Source organism: Aythya ferina (assembly GCF_964211825.1).
Source record: "Aythya ferina genome assembly, chromosome: W".
In the NCBI taxonomy this organism is placed as follows: Eukaryota; Metazoa; Chordata; class Aves; order Anseriformes; family Anatidae; genus Aythya; species Aythya ferina.
The window spans coordinates 8,634,091-8,651,410 of NC_140313.1; the positions used below are offsets into that span (position 1 = coordinate 8,634,091).

At 49.9% G+C, this 17,320-nt stretch overlaps 1 protein-coding gene across 1 annotated transcript; it reads left to right on the forward strand.

The window, feature by feature from the left end:
• Nucleotides 1-8,952: 8,952 nt before the first annotated feature.
• On the forward strand, nucleotides 8,953-12,500 carry LOC311426358 (adenosine 5'-monophosphoramidase HINT1-like). Its single transcript, XM_084502815.1, has 3 exons — nucleotides 8,953-9,120; nucleotides 11,345-11,450; nucleotides 12,155-12,500. The coding sequence occupies exons 1-3, from the start codon at nucleotides 8,984-8,986 to the stop codon at nucleotides 12,407-12,409; spliced, it is 498 nt and encodes a 165-aa protein (XP_084358941.1). The 5' UTR covers nucleotides 8,953-8,983; the 3' UTR covers nucleotides 12,410-12,500.
• The last annotated feature ends 4,820 nt before the right edge of the window (nucleotides 12,501-17,320 follow it).

The window sequence follows — 17,320 nt, forward strand, 5'->3', positions numbered from 1 at the left end:
ATATCTTCATCGATGATCTGGATGAGGGCATTGAGTGTACCCTCAGTAAGTTCGCAGATGACACCAAGCTAGGCGCGTGTGTCGATCTGCTCGAGGGTAGGAAGGCTCTGCAGGAGGATCTGGATAGGCTGGACCGATGGGCTGAGGTCAACTGCATGAAGTTCAACAAGGCCAAGTGCCGGGTCCTGCACCTGGGGCGCAATAACCCCAAGCAGAGCTACAGGCTGGGAGAGGAATGGTTGGAAAGCTGCCAGGCGGAGAAGGACCTGGGAGTATTGGTTGATAGTCGGCTGAATATGAGCCAGCAGTGTGCTCAGGTGGCCAAGAAGGCCAACGGCATCCTGGCTTGTATAAGAAGCAGTGTGGCCAGCAGGGCTAGGGAAGTGATCGTCCCCCTGTACTCGGCTCTGGTGAGGCCACACCTCGAGTACTGTGTTCAGTTTTGGGCCCCTCGCTACAAGAAGGACATCGAGGCGCTTGAGCGAGTCCAGAGAAGGGCGACGAAGCTGGTGAGGGGTCTGGAGAACAAGTCCTACGAGGAGCGGCTGAGGGAGCTGGGCTTGTTCGGCCTGGAGAAGAGGAGGCTCAGGGGCGACCTTATCGCTCTCTATAGGTACCTCAAGGGAGGCTGTAGCGAGGTGGGGGTTGGTCTGTTCTCCCATGTGCCTGGTGACAGGACGAGGGGGAACGGGCTAAAGTTGCGCCAGGGGAGTTTTAGGTTGGATGTTAGGAAGAACTTCTTTACCGAAAGGTTTGTTAGACATTGGAACAGGCTGCCCAGGGAAGTGGTGGAGTCACCATCCCTGGAAGTCTTTAAAAGACGTTTAGATGTAGAGCTTAGGGATATGGTTTAGAGGGGACTGTTAGTGTTAGGTCAGAGGTTGGACGCGATGATCTTGAGGTCTCTTCCAACCTAGAAATTCTGTGATTCTGTGAATATCATACTCCGTGGCACCCACAAAGCTCAGGGAAAGTAGAAAGATTGAATCAAACAATAAAACAACAATTGGCTAAATCAATGATCGAGAGACAAATGCCCTGGATGAAATGCTTACCATTGGCACTTCTAAACATAAGAACTAAACCACACAGTGAGACTGGATTATCGCCATATGAAATGTTATATGGTATGCCTTATTCTCAAGGGATGCCTCTAGGCAACAATGTAGTTGAGGGTCGTAGCATCCAGAAATATATAATTACTATTGGAAGGAGATTACAAGAGCTAAGAGAAATTGGAGTGATGGCTCAAACACCACCTTTAGGATTTGCTATTCATAAGATAGAACCAGGAGACAAGGTCTTAATAAAAACCTGGAGGGAAGAATCATTGAACCCCCGATGGGAGGGACCGTACCTTGTTTTACTTACTACTGAAACAGCTGTGAGAACAGCAGAAAGGGGTTGGACCCATGCATCCAGGGTAAAAGGACCAATAAATACCGAAACTTGGAGGGTTGAGTCCGCTCCTGGGGAACTGAAATTAAAGCAAAAAAGAACTAATGTTCTGGCAATAAGGCTCTGCATAAATTAAGGATGCCAGAAGAAGGGGATGAGCCTGAAGGGAAGAAAGGGAGAAGGCAAGACCGGGGCAGGACTCTCCACTGCGGTGTGTATGGTCTACCGAGGGAGGCAACCCCTACGGGTATTGACTGCCGAGTGAGAGGGCCTCGACCGGACTTCTCCCGCACTAAAGCCAGGTTGTCCCAGGAAAAAAAAAATACAAACAAGCAAGCAAAGATATATGTATATAATAAATAAGATTTTTTTTTAACCTATTGTAATTAGTTTCCCAGGAGCTGGATCACCCTCAAAGGCTGAACAGTAACCCAAGCTCAAATAGATCCTGGAAGTGGGCCCAACCCCTTGATTGAAGGCGTTTCTCACATCCCCACGATACCCCCTGGACAACGCAGAAAGATGTTATACTTCCTGGTACTATTTTTACAAGGGCAATTAAGCCATGGGAATAACTTTTTCATTCTGGGGGAGGAAGTGGCCAAGGCTTTTAACCTTAGCAATTGCTGGGTTTGTGGGGGACCAGGGGGAGCTGAAAGTTGGCCCTGGGTAGCTGGCCCGGTTGAACCTAAGCGGTGGGTTAGTAATTTGAGTGAAGTTCATAATGGTACACAATTCTGGAAAGAGGAAGAAGGCCCGTGGCAATTGCACTCGTCAGAGAAAGGTATATACTGTTTAAACAGAACAGGAACAGTAAAGGTGGGAAAAAGCGTTTGTAAATGGGCTCTATCTCCTGGGTATGAATGTACTGATCCTGAATGTGGACCTATAAACTGTACAGCAAGTAAAGGAAAATGGAATGCTAGGCATGTCCAGCTGAAAAACGGGACTTGGCTGAAATGCTCATATAAGAAAGTTTTTTTGGACCTGGATGTGAAGCCATGGCAAGAGCACAATCAAAGGGACAATTTGACGTTCAAATCCTGAGTTGTCAGCGTGATAACACCACTAGGGAGCAGCATGTGGTAAGAGTCTACCGCTGGAGGTGGCAAAATGAGCATGGGACACAAGTGTTCTTTAAACATTTCTGGTCAGCTCGTAATATGACAAGTCGTGAAGGAGAACTTAGTCGTCATTGTGAGTGGGAATCTAGTGCGGGAGCTTGGAGGTGTATATATATATGAGTACTAATGGGGCAAACATTGTAACAGGACAGCTTGGTAATGGAAACACTTTGTATTTTCACGCCCCAAGGAATAAAAGAGAATGGGACGGTCCTTTTCCAAATGGGACGTGGGCTCTAAAGGGACATTATTGGGTGTGTGGCAAACAGGCCTATAAAAGGCTACCAAAGGACTGGTCAGGAATATGCTATGTGGGGTACATAAGACCCTTGTCCTTTTTATTGTCACAAATACAAGGAAATCACTTAGGAATAAAATTATATGATGATCTGAATAGAGAAAAACGATCTATTGATGCTTCCTTAGCCGGAGGTAGTGCTCAAAAATGGAGAGAAAATGAATGGCCCCCTGAAAGAATCATACAGTATTATGGACCAGCTACCTGGAACCCGAATGAGGTAATATCTGGAGCCCGAGAACCTATTTATAATTTGAATCGAATAATTAGGTTGCAAGCTGTCCTCGAAATAATAACCAATCAAACAGCGACAGCTTTGGATCTTTTAGCTGACCAGTCCACCCAGATGAGGAATGCTATTTTTCAACATAGAATGTTGTTCTGCTATTTACTAGCAGAAGGGGGGGGTGGGGTGTGGAAAACTAAATGAAACTAAACTAAACTTCATGGCTGCCTGGTGGACCATGGGTTAAAAGGATGTTATTTTTATTTTTATGTGCTGTAATGATGTTATTATTCATACCTTGTATGATACCTTGCTTTACATTATTGATGCGCCGGATGATAAATAGTACATTTGTAATGACTTCATTAAAAAAGGAAGGGGATATGTCAATTATGCTGCTTAAGAATTGGACCTTCCGAGAACGGACTGATGAAATCCAGTTATTAATGACAAAAGTTGAAAAAGAGACATGAATTGAGGATATTAAAAAGAAGATAAGGGATTGTGAGGAATGTTTTAACAATGCGTGTCAATAGAGAGCTTGAAGGAAAATGTATTCGTATGTTCTTTCCTTGAAGTCTCTGATACCTGGGGGTTTCAGAACAACTGCTAACTGTTCTGGCTTCTGAACGGGACACTATGCAAGCCCCTGATATCTGGCCAGGAGATTAAGGAGAAGGGGAAAGCTGAAGGACGGCTAAAAGACAAAGCTCGCAGGGAACGCTGTGCAAGCTTTTGACATGCAGCCAAGGAGTACAAAGAAGAAGGACAAGAAAAAAAAAGCCGGAGGGGAAGACTATGAGCCTTCATCATGGAAGACCCCCAGAGGGACCACCAGAGACTGATACGCATGCTCCAGTAGGAGGGTTCAGATTCCGGAACTAATTATAATAACTCCGTTGTGTTTTTTTTTTTTAGAAATAGTAATGAATATGTATTAGTCTAGGAGCATAAAAAATCAGCATCTTGATGTAACGGGTGTGCGACTAGGTGGAGCGGAGACTCCCGGCGCACCCAGTGCCGTTTGCTTTACCTCTATTCTTTTAATAAATTGTAAACTTTGATTATAATCCTTCTGATGTTTTACATCAGAAGAGTCATTGGGAGGTGCAAGCAATGTGTGATGTTGTTCTAAGAAAGCATGTCTGCGTAGGAATATATACTTTAGGGAAGCACACATGCAGAGGATGTACTATGTGTCAAAAGGTAAATAAAAAGGTCTTCTGTAACCTATCTTGAGGGGGACGGGAGCCAGGGCTTTGACCTTTCCAAAATATACAGGTAGACTTTACTGAGTTACTTGTTTGTCCTAATTGACCACGTGACTGAATGGGTGTAAAGCTTTACTGCAAGGATAAAAGCAGGCCTTAGAGATTGAGTGGGATTTTCACAGCCCCTGGCACCCCTCCTCTTCTGGAAAGGTAGAGCGAATGAATGGTGAAATTAAGAAACAACTAACAAAACTTATGCTGGAAACTAAGGCTTCTTGGGTAAAATGCTTACCCCTTGCACTGTTAAACATATGGACGCAGTCCAGAACTGATGTAGGAATTTCTCCTTTTGAAATGCTATATGGTATGCCCTATGACTTGGAATTGCCACTTGATCACCCTCAATTCTAATTAAGACTTGGAAAGAGACTTTTTTTAACACCACGATGGGGAAGGCCCCTATGTTGTTTTGCTTACTACAGAAACAGCCGTCCGGACTGCGGAGAAAGGATGGACGCATGCCAGCCGTGTTAAAGGACCCATCTGTGACAAGAAGTGGGAGATCGCTCCAGGAAACAAAGACCTGAAGCTCACATTGCGACGAACTCGATAGGTACCGTGGGTTAAGGTAGAGGCTCTCCCCTGAAGAACACTACTGCTGCCGAGAAGAACTAAAACCTCGTAGTTGGCTGCAACCCAACTGACGAGTGAGGCAGAGGAGTGAATAAGTGGGGAAAGACATGGGCCTCAGCCATTCCTATCGGTATTTGGGGGTTCTCGCAGTGATTTCATCCTGCGTAGCGACTCAACACCACCCCCACCAACCTTTTAAATGGACTTTAAGTCGATTCGAAGATCAACAGGTTATTGCAACCCAGATAACATCGGGGGGGGGGGCAAGCTTTACTTCTACACTATGTCAGCTGATCTCGAGGCCCCGATGCTGGGAATGTATGGGATTTTATTTCTGCCCAAGTTCTAACCTGGGAAGGGGGTACTGTAAATGCCTGAACGTGTATTATTGTGCATACCGGGGGTGTGAAACCATTGCTACAGACTGGACACTCGGGGCTGGTCGGGATAAATTCTTACAAGTGGGATATGGGCTGCAAGGTTGTAACCGACAATTGGATCCCCGTTGCAGGTGGTGAGGGCATGGTATAGGGTATACAGGAACCTTCCACGGAAATAAAGAAATTTGCAAGGTTCTATATATAAATCTAACAAACTCGGACGATACTAGCTGGGTACTAGGAAAAATGTCAGATTTTACGAACACGGAACAGATAGGGGAGGACTCATACTAATAAAGAAGGGAAAACCCGAGACTTCCAAGGTAGTCGGGCCTAATAAAGAGTTACTAGGGGAAGGTTTGGTTGTCCAGACTGTAAATATACCTGGGACTGCCCAATCTACTACAGTGTTTTCTAGTAAGTCGACAGAGTTATCCTTTCCCACACTGCTTCCAAACATTGTGAAAAAAAAAAAAAAGGGGGTCGTACCCGAGAGTAGTATGTGGAAAGTTATAAATGCTAGTTTCCAGGTACTAAATCAAACTAATCCTGAGATAACTGAAGGGTGCTGGCTATGTGTAAGTGTTAAGCCCCCATATTATGAAGCTATAGGAGATATGGGGAGGTCTGAATATTCAAATGAGTTAAATCCTTCCAAATGCAGTTGGGGTCAGGAAATCGGGATAACTTTGACTCAAGTTACGGGAAAAGGTAGATGTATCGGCACAGTTCCAAGAGATAAAAATGATCTGTGCCATGTCACTGAAAAAATGGACCAAACACACAAATGGTTAATTCCTGCAAATAACACTAGGTGGGTATGTTCATCGTTAGGAGTCACTCCTTGCATATCTTTAAAATTGTTTAGCACATCTCATGATTTTTGTGTACAGGTGGTCATTATACCAAGGATTCTATACCACACTGAAGAGTATATGTATACCCATCACACAGTGGCTGAATACCATCTGGTAAAGAGGGAGCCTATTACGGCCGTCACCTTAGCCACTTTAATGGCTCTCAGGGCTGCAGGTGCAGGAACTGGAATTGCTTCCCTGATAAAACAAAGCCAGGAATTTACTTCTCTACGCATTGCCGTAGATGAGGATCTGGCCCGTATAGAGCAGTCAATAACAGCTCTGGAAAAATCGGTTAGGTCATTATCCGAAGTGGTACTCCAAAACCGTAGAGGGTTGGATTTGATTTTCTTACAACAAGGAGGACTGTGTGCAGCCCTACGTGAAGAATGTTGTGTATATGCAGATCATACTGGGGTGGTAAGAGATACAATGACTAAATTGCGAGAAGGATTAGAAAAACGCAAAAGGGAAAATGAGGCTCGTCAGAATTGGTATGAATCCTGGTTTAATTACTCACCTTGGCTTACTACCCTGCTATCAACCATAGCGGGGCTCTTGTTGTTACTTACATTAGCACTGACTTTTGGACCATGTATATTCAATCGAGCAATCACAGTTGTGAAAAGCCGATTAGAGGCAGCTCATCTTATGCTCGTGCGTGCTAAGTATGAATCTCTTGAGCAGGAGAAGGACGACGCAGAAACTTTGATGCTCAGCAAGCAAATATTGCAAAAATTCAATGAACAAAATACGTTAGAAAAAGAAAAAGGGGGGATTGTGATAAATTAGTGGGGGTTTGTTCATTGTCTTTGAGGAATTTGGAGAATCTGCTGGGGAGAAAAGGTTGTAAAATTTAATGGCCTTGATAAGGGAGGAAGCAGGAGGGGGTGTTGGGTGAACATCCTTGAGTTAAACCAGACTCTGTGAAATTCCTTACCACAAGACATCCTTTTTGCCGCTTCACTACCCCCACCTGAACACGAAGCAGAGGAATAACGACCTCCCCTCTCAACAATAGACTGCGCAGCCTCAGCCAGTTCAACAAGTCCTGATAAGCCGGAATTCAACTGCTATAAAACAGCAACACTGGAAAGGGAAGTTGCGTGCTGTTGCGGAGCAGAGACTCCCCAGCCGCCCAGCGCTGTTTTGCTTGTGTCTGCTTACTTGATTAATAAAATAATTTCAATAGACCAGTAAATTGTGTGGTCTAATTTATAACAGTAAATAAAACCGGAGATGCACTTGGATTAATTGCAAAGCAAAATACTAAGATGAGGACTGCTTTGTATCAAAATCGCTTAGCTTTGGATTATTTGCACAAGAAGGAGAAGTCTGTGGAAAATTTAACCTTAGTAATTGCTGTTTTATAGATTGGTGATGAAGGTGTTTCTTCCTAGTAGCTGGTAGAATGCTATGTTTTGGCTTAGGATGAGAAGAGTGCTGATAACATGCTGATGTTTTAATTGTTGCAGAGTAGTGCTTACACCAAGCCAAGGACGTTTCAGCTTCTCACTCTGTCCTGCCAGCGAGCAGGCTGGGGGTGTAGCAAGAGCTGGGAGGAGGGCCGGACTGCTCAGGGTTAGGCTGGGCATCGGACAGCGGGTGGTGAGCAATTGCATTGTGCATCACTTGTTTCATACACGTTATTATTAGTAATACTATTATCATAATGATTGTCTTTATTGTTATTATTATTATTTATCTGTCTTTATCTCAACTCACGGGCTTCGCTTTCCCGTTTCCCCGTTTCTCTCCCCATCCCAGAGAGGGAGGGGAGAGGGTGAGCGAACGGCTGTGTGGTGTTTAGCTGCTGGCCGGCTTAAACCACAACAGAAGGAAAAGCTGTAAATGAACTTGTAAAAGAAACGAAGAAAATTGCACATGCCCCAGTTCAAACTCGCTATGGAATCGATCTAGGAGGATTATCGGGGGGGGGGGGGGGGGGGGGCGCGCTTTATGGGTGTTGATTGGCTTACTAAAATTGGGATGGTTGTACTGGGGGGATATGTGGAGGATTTAAATAATTCCATGTTTTACCAGCCCAATACACTCGGTTATACAAGGAATGCAAATACCTGCGGTACCTGTTGTGGGAATAGAAACGTTGTTTTTGCAGAGTTCCGCTGTTTAGAGGGAAGGAACGTGGTACTGAGATATGCTTGCAGTGATAAGAAAGCTTAGCAGGCGACCTCGTAAAATGCAGACAACCAGACTCCTTAGGACAATTAGGTGAAAATGGCGGTGTCAAGTCAGATAAGTGAAGAAACATTACCACATCAGATAGATTGTGAACCTGGATTACCCCCTCAAGTGGGGAAACGGGGGAGGGTCCTGTCATCAAAAAGCATATAAACTGTGTTTTGGAACTAGTAGGCGCGCTCTCCTGCTTGTGGGGCGCCCGCCATTGCAATCAATCGCGAGTAAATTACTACTTCACTGAGATCCTCGCCTGAGCCTAAGCTATCGGCTACGGAGTGTTTCTCGCCCTCCCTTCCAACCCAAGCCACGCTATGATTCTATGAGCGGAGCGCCTGTTCTGTGGAGCTCGTTTCCCAGCCGTGCAGGGCCCAGATTCCCTCCGCGGAGCCGCCCAGCCCGTTTTCGGGCGCCCACTTCCTCCCTCCCGGTCGGCTCCCTCCGCGCCCCGAGGGCACGCGACCTCCCTGAGCGCCGATAAGCACCGGGTCGACGGGAGCGGAGCCGCCGAGAGGGCGGGGACAAGGGAAGAGGGCAGGCGAGGCAGCCAATCGAGGCGCGGGGGCGGTCGGCGGCGATCTGTCGGCCCAATGAGCGCCGCGGAGGGCCGGGCCGAGTGCGGGAAGCGAGGGGGTGTTGTACCGAGCGGGCGCCGTCATGGCCGACGGGATTGTTAGGGCGCAGGCCGCCTGGCCCGGTGGCGGCGCTGCCGCTGCTTTCGGAGCGGTCGCCTGCAAGGGCAAGGAGGTCCCCGCCAACGTTCTCCGTGAGGATGAGCGGTCGTGGACGAGGAGGTAGCCGCGGCGTTGTTGTGCGAGTCTTTCCTTCCTTTCCTTTCCCTCGGCCGCTCGCAGGCCCTCTGAAACGAGGGCCCGTCGCGGGTCCCGGGAGTGCGGCAGGGCGGGTGGTGGCCTTGCTGCGGGAGGGAGGGACGGACGGACGGTCGGTCGGTCGGTCGGGGTCTCTCCGGCTCGTGGCGCTCTCTACTGCAGCGCCTCTAAAACGCCGCGCTTCTTCGGTGCCTGCCCCCGGGGTGCCACGGCGCGTACTGGGTCGCCGGCGCAGTCGGTCTCCTTGGGGGTTCGGACTGTATGCATATAGGCAGTGAGCATCGCAGTAGTGACCGTAATCAGTCGTTTCTGCGTAGCAGAAATGCAGGTCTTGATGCGCCTCGTGATAGCGTTCTAGAGACGCCCCGGCTCGGCTGTGCTAGGCTTTGGTTATGGCACCACCCCCACCGCGCACACGAGCGCGCGCTCTCTCCAAAGTGGCTTGTGAAAGGGAAGAATTGCAGCTTTTCCTAGCTTTCTTAAACACCTAGAAACCAGTCAATCTCGCAGGCTGCGAGAGCTTCCCAGCTCTCATTTCCGTGCTGGAGGTGGACCGTGATAAGAACACGCTGGCAAGGTTCACTGATGCTGGTGCGCCGCAACGTGCTAGGAACTAAGTGAGCAGCTGCTGAGAGTTATGAAAAAATTGCAGATGTTATCTGCAAGGTGTTAACTCTAAGTTAGTGTCCAGCATAACCGTTGTTGCTGTTTTTAAGTTTGAAATGCTAAAGATAGGACAGTTAGGGATTTCCTCTGCTTCTGACGGCAGGGTTTATCTGCAGCGTGGAAAACAGGCCCTTAGTGAAAGGGGCTGCGTTGCCCGCTCTGCGTGCTGACTCGTAGAATGGTTTGGCTTGGAAGGCACCCTTAAAGATCATCTAGCCCAACCCGCCTGCCGCGGTCAGGGACGTGTTTCACTAGATCGGGTTGCTCAAAGCGTTGACGCGTTGCTTGGAACAGCGCTTTCTTAATAGGTCTCGGTAATGTTGCAGCTGCCGCCCGTTTGGAGTATTGGAAGCGTTCAACTGCTCTCCGGAAACCGTGCTTGCGGTAGCGCCCCGCCTTTACGAAAGGGCGCGTTTCCTGTCTCCTTCGTGGTGAAGGCTGTGCGAGGAGTGTGCGTGCGTGTGTGTGTGTGTGTGCGCACGCGCGTCTGTTTTGACTCGGCCGTACTGGCTGCAGCAACGTATGTAACCTGAACGCTGTGCTTGATTGGAGAACCAGGCCGTTAACTTGAGTCTGATGAGTGACTTGAGAGCAGACAACCTACTCTGACCGCTCTTAGTGCGACGCGTTTCCTGGAGGACGAATTAGTTGCAGTTTCTCGCTTGGTCTCAACTTGAGGTGGGGGGAGGGGGCGGGGGCTTAGAACCGCTTTTGGAGCATAGTTGGCTCTAGCGAATGGTCTTGAATTTGCTTAGCTCGCTGTACCGAAGGCCTGTTTTACGGTTGAGCGATGTTATAGGGAGGAGCGTGAGGAAGGCTTATAATTCTCGATTGTCGTGCAGTGAAAGGCGATGGTGAGTAAGAAGTACAAAGCATCTGTGGAATCGAGTCTTATCGGCAGTGTTTCAGTCGCATCTAAAACAAATAAAAATAGCGGAAGTCGCTAACCTGAAGTACTTGGCTGTCTCGCTGCCCCCGTCACCTTGCGCGCTGGATCCTGCTTCTGGCGCCGTATGCAGTTTCTGTCTGCTGGTGATTTGGGGAGTTCCCTCGCAAGTAGTTGCGAGTTGATGGTTTCCTACAGGTCGGTGGTATTCGTGTTTCGAAGGTGGTGCCTTGGCCTCGGTCTGGAGGTGTCTGACATCGGTCCAGCCGTAACGGGCTAATTTGGAACGTTCCTTCCCCTGAGTACGTGGCGTTCTCGAGGACGGAGAGTTAATACGGCCTCAGCCGGATTACTCCAGGTTCTTTGAAGATGCCTTCCTGCCTCTGGCCGAGGCAATATTTGGACATAACCGAAGGACAGTTAGCCATTGTTTGCCGCTTGTGTGTCTTGTGCGTAGAAGGTAGAGAACTTTGCCTATTCAAAGCTCGCTTAAGAAGAATCGCTGTTTTGTCGTGCGCGTTTGGGGTGCCTGATAATCTGCTTCGGTAGGACGAGTTCAGTGGGGCATAGTGATTTGCTTAAGCTGTTGCCTTTCTCTGAAGCCGACTACGTTTTAACTGTTTACTCTTCCTCCAGTGCCTTGCGTTCCGTGATAGTTCGCCTCAGGCTCCAGTGTTTTTTCCTAGTCCTTCCTGAGAAGGCAGTTGTCCGGTTATGTGAAGCAGACGATTCTGGTGGACCCGTGAGTACTGTGGGAGCTTTCTGTTTGCTAGGCTGGCTGTACCTGTAACAGGTTTGTAACTTCCTAGACTCTTTCCCGTCCCCTCTTTTCCTCTGGCTGTTGCAGAGGGGCGCACAGTAGGCTATTTGGGGTTGTCCGATGCTGTAGTCTTTCGCCTCTAGCTTGTAATGGAGTTGAGCTTTTTGACTGAGAGCAGTGATATAAAGCGATGCTCGTCTCCAGCTACGCGCTTGCAGTGCAAAAAGCAGCGTTGTTCCGGCGTGCGGTCTGATGCCCGTTTTCACGGTTTCCGGACAGCGGGGGTGGTGCCTTGACTATGCAGAAGAGGGCTTGGGGTTTGGGCAGGTCAGAGGCGAGGAAAGGGAAAGCTGGTTGAGCGGCGCTTGGGTGTTTGTTTCGCTGTTAGCTATGCAAGTCAAGTTCCAAGGCTCTGTGAGCCCACGCAAGAGAAAAGGCACCGTGAAGCTTTTATTTTCCGCCAGAGTGGCTTACGTTGCCCGAAGCTATGACGGGGGCTTTAAGCCCCAAGACAAATTCAGCTTCTGTGACTGTTTTGTAGTCTGTTACTGTCTAGAGGGTAATTCAAAGAGCGGCGGTTGAATTGTGAAGGATTAGCTAACCGTGTTCTGTGGGTGGTTCTCCGCTCGCGTTCATTCTGTGCGTCGTGGCACAGCACGTTAGGTGACGTTATTTCCTTTTTCCAGCTTCTTGGGCGTTTCGTGGTTGTTGGCAAGAAGTGTGCTGTTAACCTGGACCTGACCAATGGATTCCGGATGGCTGTGAATGCCCACCCTCGGGCCCTTCAGACTATCGTGTACATCTATGTATTCTGGGTGGCGGTCAGTTGGGCCGGCCTCCCGGCTAAGGTTTTTGCACCGCAGGCGTCACTGCACGCGTACGGGTCGCCGCCGAATAGGTTTCATATGTTGCCCATCAGTCTAGCCCCTGTTGAGGTTTGATTTATTATTTTTTTTGGACGGCTGTCTGTGGAGGGTAATAAAGAGCTTTTGAGCAGCATTTGCACAATAAAGATGGAGCATGGGGATATCACCTCTGTCTTGCGTGTCTTACCGATGGAAATAGTTCCGCAAGTTAAAACGGCGTCTCCCTGGAGCGCACGTGCGCAGAATGTTTTGGTCCGTTGACAGTGTCGTGTAGGTGGTGGTTTGCCCATTCATTTGGAACGCGAAGCTAGAAGCGCTCGGCGGTCCTGTGGGTCTCCGTCTTCCTAAGACGATCTAGGATGTGCTGTGTGTTTGAGGCCTTGCTATCTTCCCCCTGCTCCCGAATAAAAGCGTGCCCTTTTATTGCGAAATAGCCGAGTTGAGGACTGGCAGATGTAGAACCAGAGAAGAATAAGGTTGGAAGAAAGCTTCCAGGCATTGTCTGTTGTCTGCCCCTGTCCCGAGGAGGAGGCAGAATAAACTCTACCGGGTGTAATTTCTGACAGGTGCTTGTCAGCCTGTTCTTGACTACCCTAGGAGTTTTGCTACCGCTTTCTTTTCGGTCCTCCTCGTGGGTTTCGCAACTTTGAGAAGGAATTCCTCCCACAGGATGTAGAAGGCTCTGGGATGCTTGAGTCGGCTTCTGATAAGTTCGAGACTCGGCTGCCGTTCTCTTTATTTTTTTTTTTGTGTTTATTTTTAGTGTCTTTTTTTTTTTTTTTTTTTTCCCTAAACGAAGTCCGTTGTTCAGTAACTAGAAGAAGGATTAGCTAAAGGCACCATAAGGCTTTTAAATGCGATCACCTCTCGTGCTTTGTTAGACCTCTGGCTTCGCTCTGCTCCTTGTTTAATCGCGATTACATTCAAGGCTTACTGGAGCGTGGGAACGTTAAAATGCTATTAAATACTCTTAGTGTTTGAAACTTGCTAAATGAAATGATTTTTGTGACTCCGTTCCTCATAAAGAAACTTGATTCGTTAGCCAACCACTAGAACAGGCTGCCCAGAGCTGCATCCAGCCTGGCCTTGAAAGCCCCCAGGGATGGGGCATCCACGACCTCCCTGGGCAACCCGTTCCAGTGCCTCACCACCCTCTGAGTGAAAAACTTTCTCCTAATATCTAACCTAAATCTCCCCTGTCTTAGTTTAAAACCATTCCCCCTTGTCCTATATGATCCTTCCTTGATAATATTGATTATTATTATTAATTAAACAATGTAACTAAAGGGGAAAAGAAAGGGGGAAAGGGGAAAAGAAAGGGGGAAAGGGAAAAAAGGAAAAAACCAAAACAAATAAAGGCTACGTGGAAGTAGTGCAGAGGAAAGAAATTACTCTCTACTTCCCACAAATGAGCGATGCTTGACCACGTCCTTGAAGCAGGGCCTCAACGTGCGTAGCCGGTGTTTGGGAGGAAGACCGACGTTTTCACAACGAGAGCCCAGCCTTCCCCTCTTCTTCCTGTTTCCACCTTTTATTGCTGAGTGTGACATCATACGGTATGGAATATCCCTTTGGTTGGTTGAAGTCAGCTGCCCTGGTGATGTTTGTCTTCTTGCTTTTTTGCCCACCCCCTAGGAGGGTTAGAGAGAGTCCTGATGCTGTGCCAGCGCTGCTCGGCAGTAGACGCAACACTGGTGTGATACCACTGCTGTTCTAGCTACAAGTGCAGAGCACAGCACTGTATGGGCTGCTGCAGGGAAAGTTAACGTCCCAGCCAGACCCAGTACAGGCCGTTGCCCCTTGTCCTATCCCCACTAACCACTGCACAGAGGGTGGCGAAATCCCACTGTCTCCCACGCAGAAGATATTTGTAAACATTGATAAGATCCCCTCTCAGTCTTCTCTTCTCCAGGCTGAACAGACCCAGGTCTCTCAGTCTTTGCTCATAGGGAAGATGCTCCAGGCCCCTTATCATCTTTGTTGCCCTCCGCTGGACTCTTTCCAGGAGATCCTTGTCTTTTTTTGTACCGGGGAGCCCAGAAGTGGACACAGTACTCCAGGTGAGGCCTGCCCAGGGCAGAGTAGAGGGGGGGGATCACCTCCCTTGACCTGCTGGCCACGCTCCTTTTAATGCACGCCAGGATCCCATTGGCCTTCTTGGCCACCAGGGCGCACTGCTGGCTCGTGGTCAACCTGTCGTCCACCAGGACCCGCAGGTCCTTCTCCGCAGAGCTCCTCTCCAGCAGGTCATCCCCCAGCCTGTACTGATACATGCGGTTGTTCCTTCCCAGGTGCAGGACTCTACACTTGCTCTTGTTAAACTTCATTTGGTTTCTTCCCGCCCAGGTCTCGCTGAATGGCAGCACAGCCTTCTGGCGTGTCGGCCACTCCTCCCAGCTTTGTATCATCGGCGTACTTGCGGAGGGTGGACACTATTCCCTCATCAAGGTCGTCGATGAAGATGTTGAACAAGACCGGACCCAGCACCGACCCCTGGGGAACACCGCTAGTCACAGATCTCCAGCCGGACTCTGCGCCACCGATCGCCACCCTCTGAGCTCGGCCAGTCAGCCAGTTCTCAACCCACCTTACCGTCCACTTGTCTATCCCACGCCTTCTCAGCTTTGCTAGCAGGATGTCGTGGGAGACAGTGTCAAAAGCCTTGCTAAAGTCAAGGTAGATGACGTCCACTGCTCTCCCTCCATCAACCCAGCTGGTGATTCCATCATAGAAGGCTACAAGGTTGGTCGAGCACGATTTCCCCTTGGTGAATCCATGCTGACTACTCCTCATAACTTTCTTCTCTTCCAGTGGCTTGGAGATGGCATCCGGAACAAGCTGTTCCAACAGCTTTTTCAGGGACAGAGGTGAGACTGACCTTTCCAAGAGCTCCACATCCTTCTTGTGCTGGGGGCCCCAGGCCTGCACGCAGTATTCCGGGTGGGGTCTCCCAAGAGCAGGGTAGAGGGGGAGAATCTCCTCCCTCTCCCTGCTGGTCACCCCTTTTTTAATGCAGCCCAGGACTTAGTTGGCCTTCCGGGCTGCAAGCGTGCACTGCTGGCTCACGTCCAGCTTCTCGTCCATCAGGACCCCCAAGTCCTTCTCCGCGGGGCTGCTCTGAAGTTCTTCTTCTCCCAGCCTATAGAGATACCTAGGATTGCCCCAGCCCAAGGTCAACGCCTTGCACTTATGGCATCCCTTCCCTCTATTGTATCGACTGCACCGCTCAGCTTGGTGTCATCTGCAAACTTGCGCGATTCCGTCGTCTATGCCATTGCTAAGGGTGTTGAAGAGCACCGGTCCCGAGCCTGACCCCTGAGGGACGCCACTTGTGACCGGCCTGCGCCCAGACATAGAGCCATTGGCCACAACCCTTTGGCCGCGACCAGCCAACCAATTCTTTATCCACCCAACAGTCCATCCTTCAAAGCCCTACCTGTGAAATTTAGAGAGAAGAATGTGGTGAGGGACCACATCAAAGGCTTTGCTCGGTCCAGGTAGCATATCCTATCCCAGGACTGGTTTCAGCCGTAAACAACAAACAGTTATGAAGAGAGATGTAGCTTTGTAAATATTTTTGTTGCCTTGGGTGAATTGGTGTCTGGTCACATTGATTGGCCCACGTGGTAGCTGGGAGATGGCCGACGGGGAGGACTGAGATGTTAAAGCTGCCTGTGGTTGCCTGCCCCCAGCCCCGTCCCCGTGGGCCATCCCGATGGCAGTAGCGCCCGCCTGGAAGCTCAAACTGAAGCGAGCGTATTCTGATGTCATTACCCTCCAAGCCTGTCAGAGAGGCAGAAGCGCTGTGGCCTCCTCAGGCAGGAACTGCACGTGTGGGGACGGCCGCGTCCCTGCCGCCGTGTCGGGCCAGTTTGAGCTCCGCTCTCCGTGCGGCTGCAGGGCACCGCGGACCACGCTTGGGCAGCCTCGGGGGGCGCTGCCTAGTTTTCCAGAAGCTTCCTCCCCAGCTGAGCAGAAACCCAGTTGTGATGCGTCAGGGCTGAGCGCAGGCTTTGTATTCCTTCCCGCCACCCCCTGCACGGGAGGTGCAGCTTTCCCCCTCGGAAACACCAGCAGTTGAAGTGGGGCTCTCAGGGAAGGTTGTGGAGCAAGTTCTGAAAAGGTAAGGCCTGCCCTGGCAAAAGCGGGGATTTGCCTGCAGGGAGCAGCGCCCAAAAGCCACCAGCGCCTTTGGGGTGGAGCTGATAGGGTCATAAATAACGCTTGGGGCTACGAGCGTGAGGTCCCACATCTGGTCCGGGGCAATCCTAAGCACAAATCCAGGCTGGGCGGAGAATGGATTGAGAGCAGCTCTGAGGAGAAGGGCCTGGGGGCGTTGGTTGATGAGAAGCTCGTCAACCGGAGCCGGCAATGCAACGTGCGCTTGCAGCCCGGAAAGCCAACCGTATCCTGGGCCGCATCAAAAGGAGGGTGGCCGGCAGGTGGAGGGAGGTGATTCTCCCTCTCTGCTGCTGTGCTCTTGTGAGGCCCCACCTAGAGTAAGTACTGTGTTCAGCTCTGGGGTCCCCAGCACAAGAAGGACGTGGACGTACTAGAAGGCGTCCAGAGGAGGGCCACGAAGATGACCGGGGGCTGGGGCACCTCTCCTAGGAAGGCAGGCTGAGGGAGTTGGGGTGGTTCGGCCTGGAGAAGAGAAGGCGCCGGGGAGACCTTGGAGGGGCCTTCCAGTACCTAAAGGGGGGGGGGGGGCCCTACAGGAAAGCTGGGGAGGGACTCTTTGCCAGGGAGAGGAGCGATAGGGCCAGGAGTAATGGTTTTGAAGTCAGAGAGGGTAGACTTAGGTTGGATAGTTGGAAGCGATTCTTTCCTGAGAGGGGGGTGAGGCACTGGAACGGGTTGCCCAGAGAAGTGGTGGATGCCCTGTCCCTGGACGTGTTTAAGGCCAGGTTGGATGGGGCTTTGAGCAACCTGGTCTAGTGGAAGGTGTCCCTGCCCAGGGTGGGGGGGGGGGTTGGAATTAGGTGA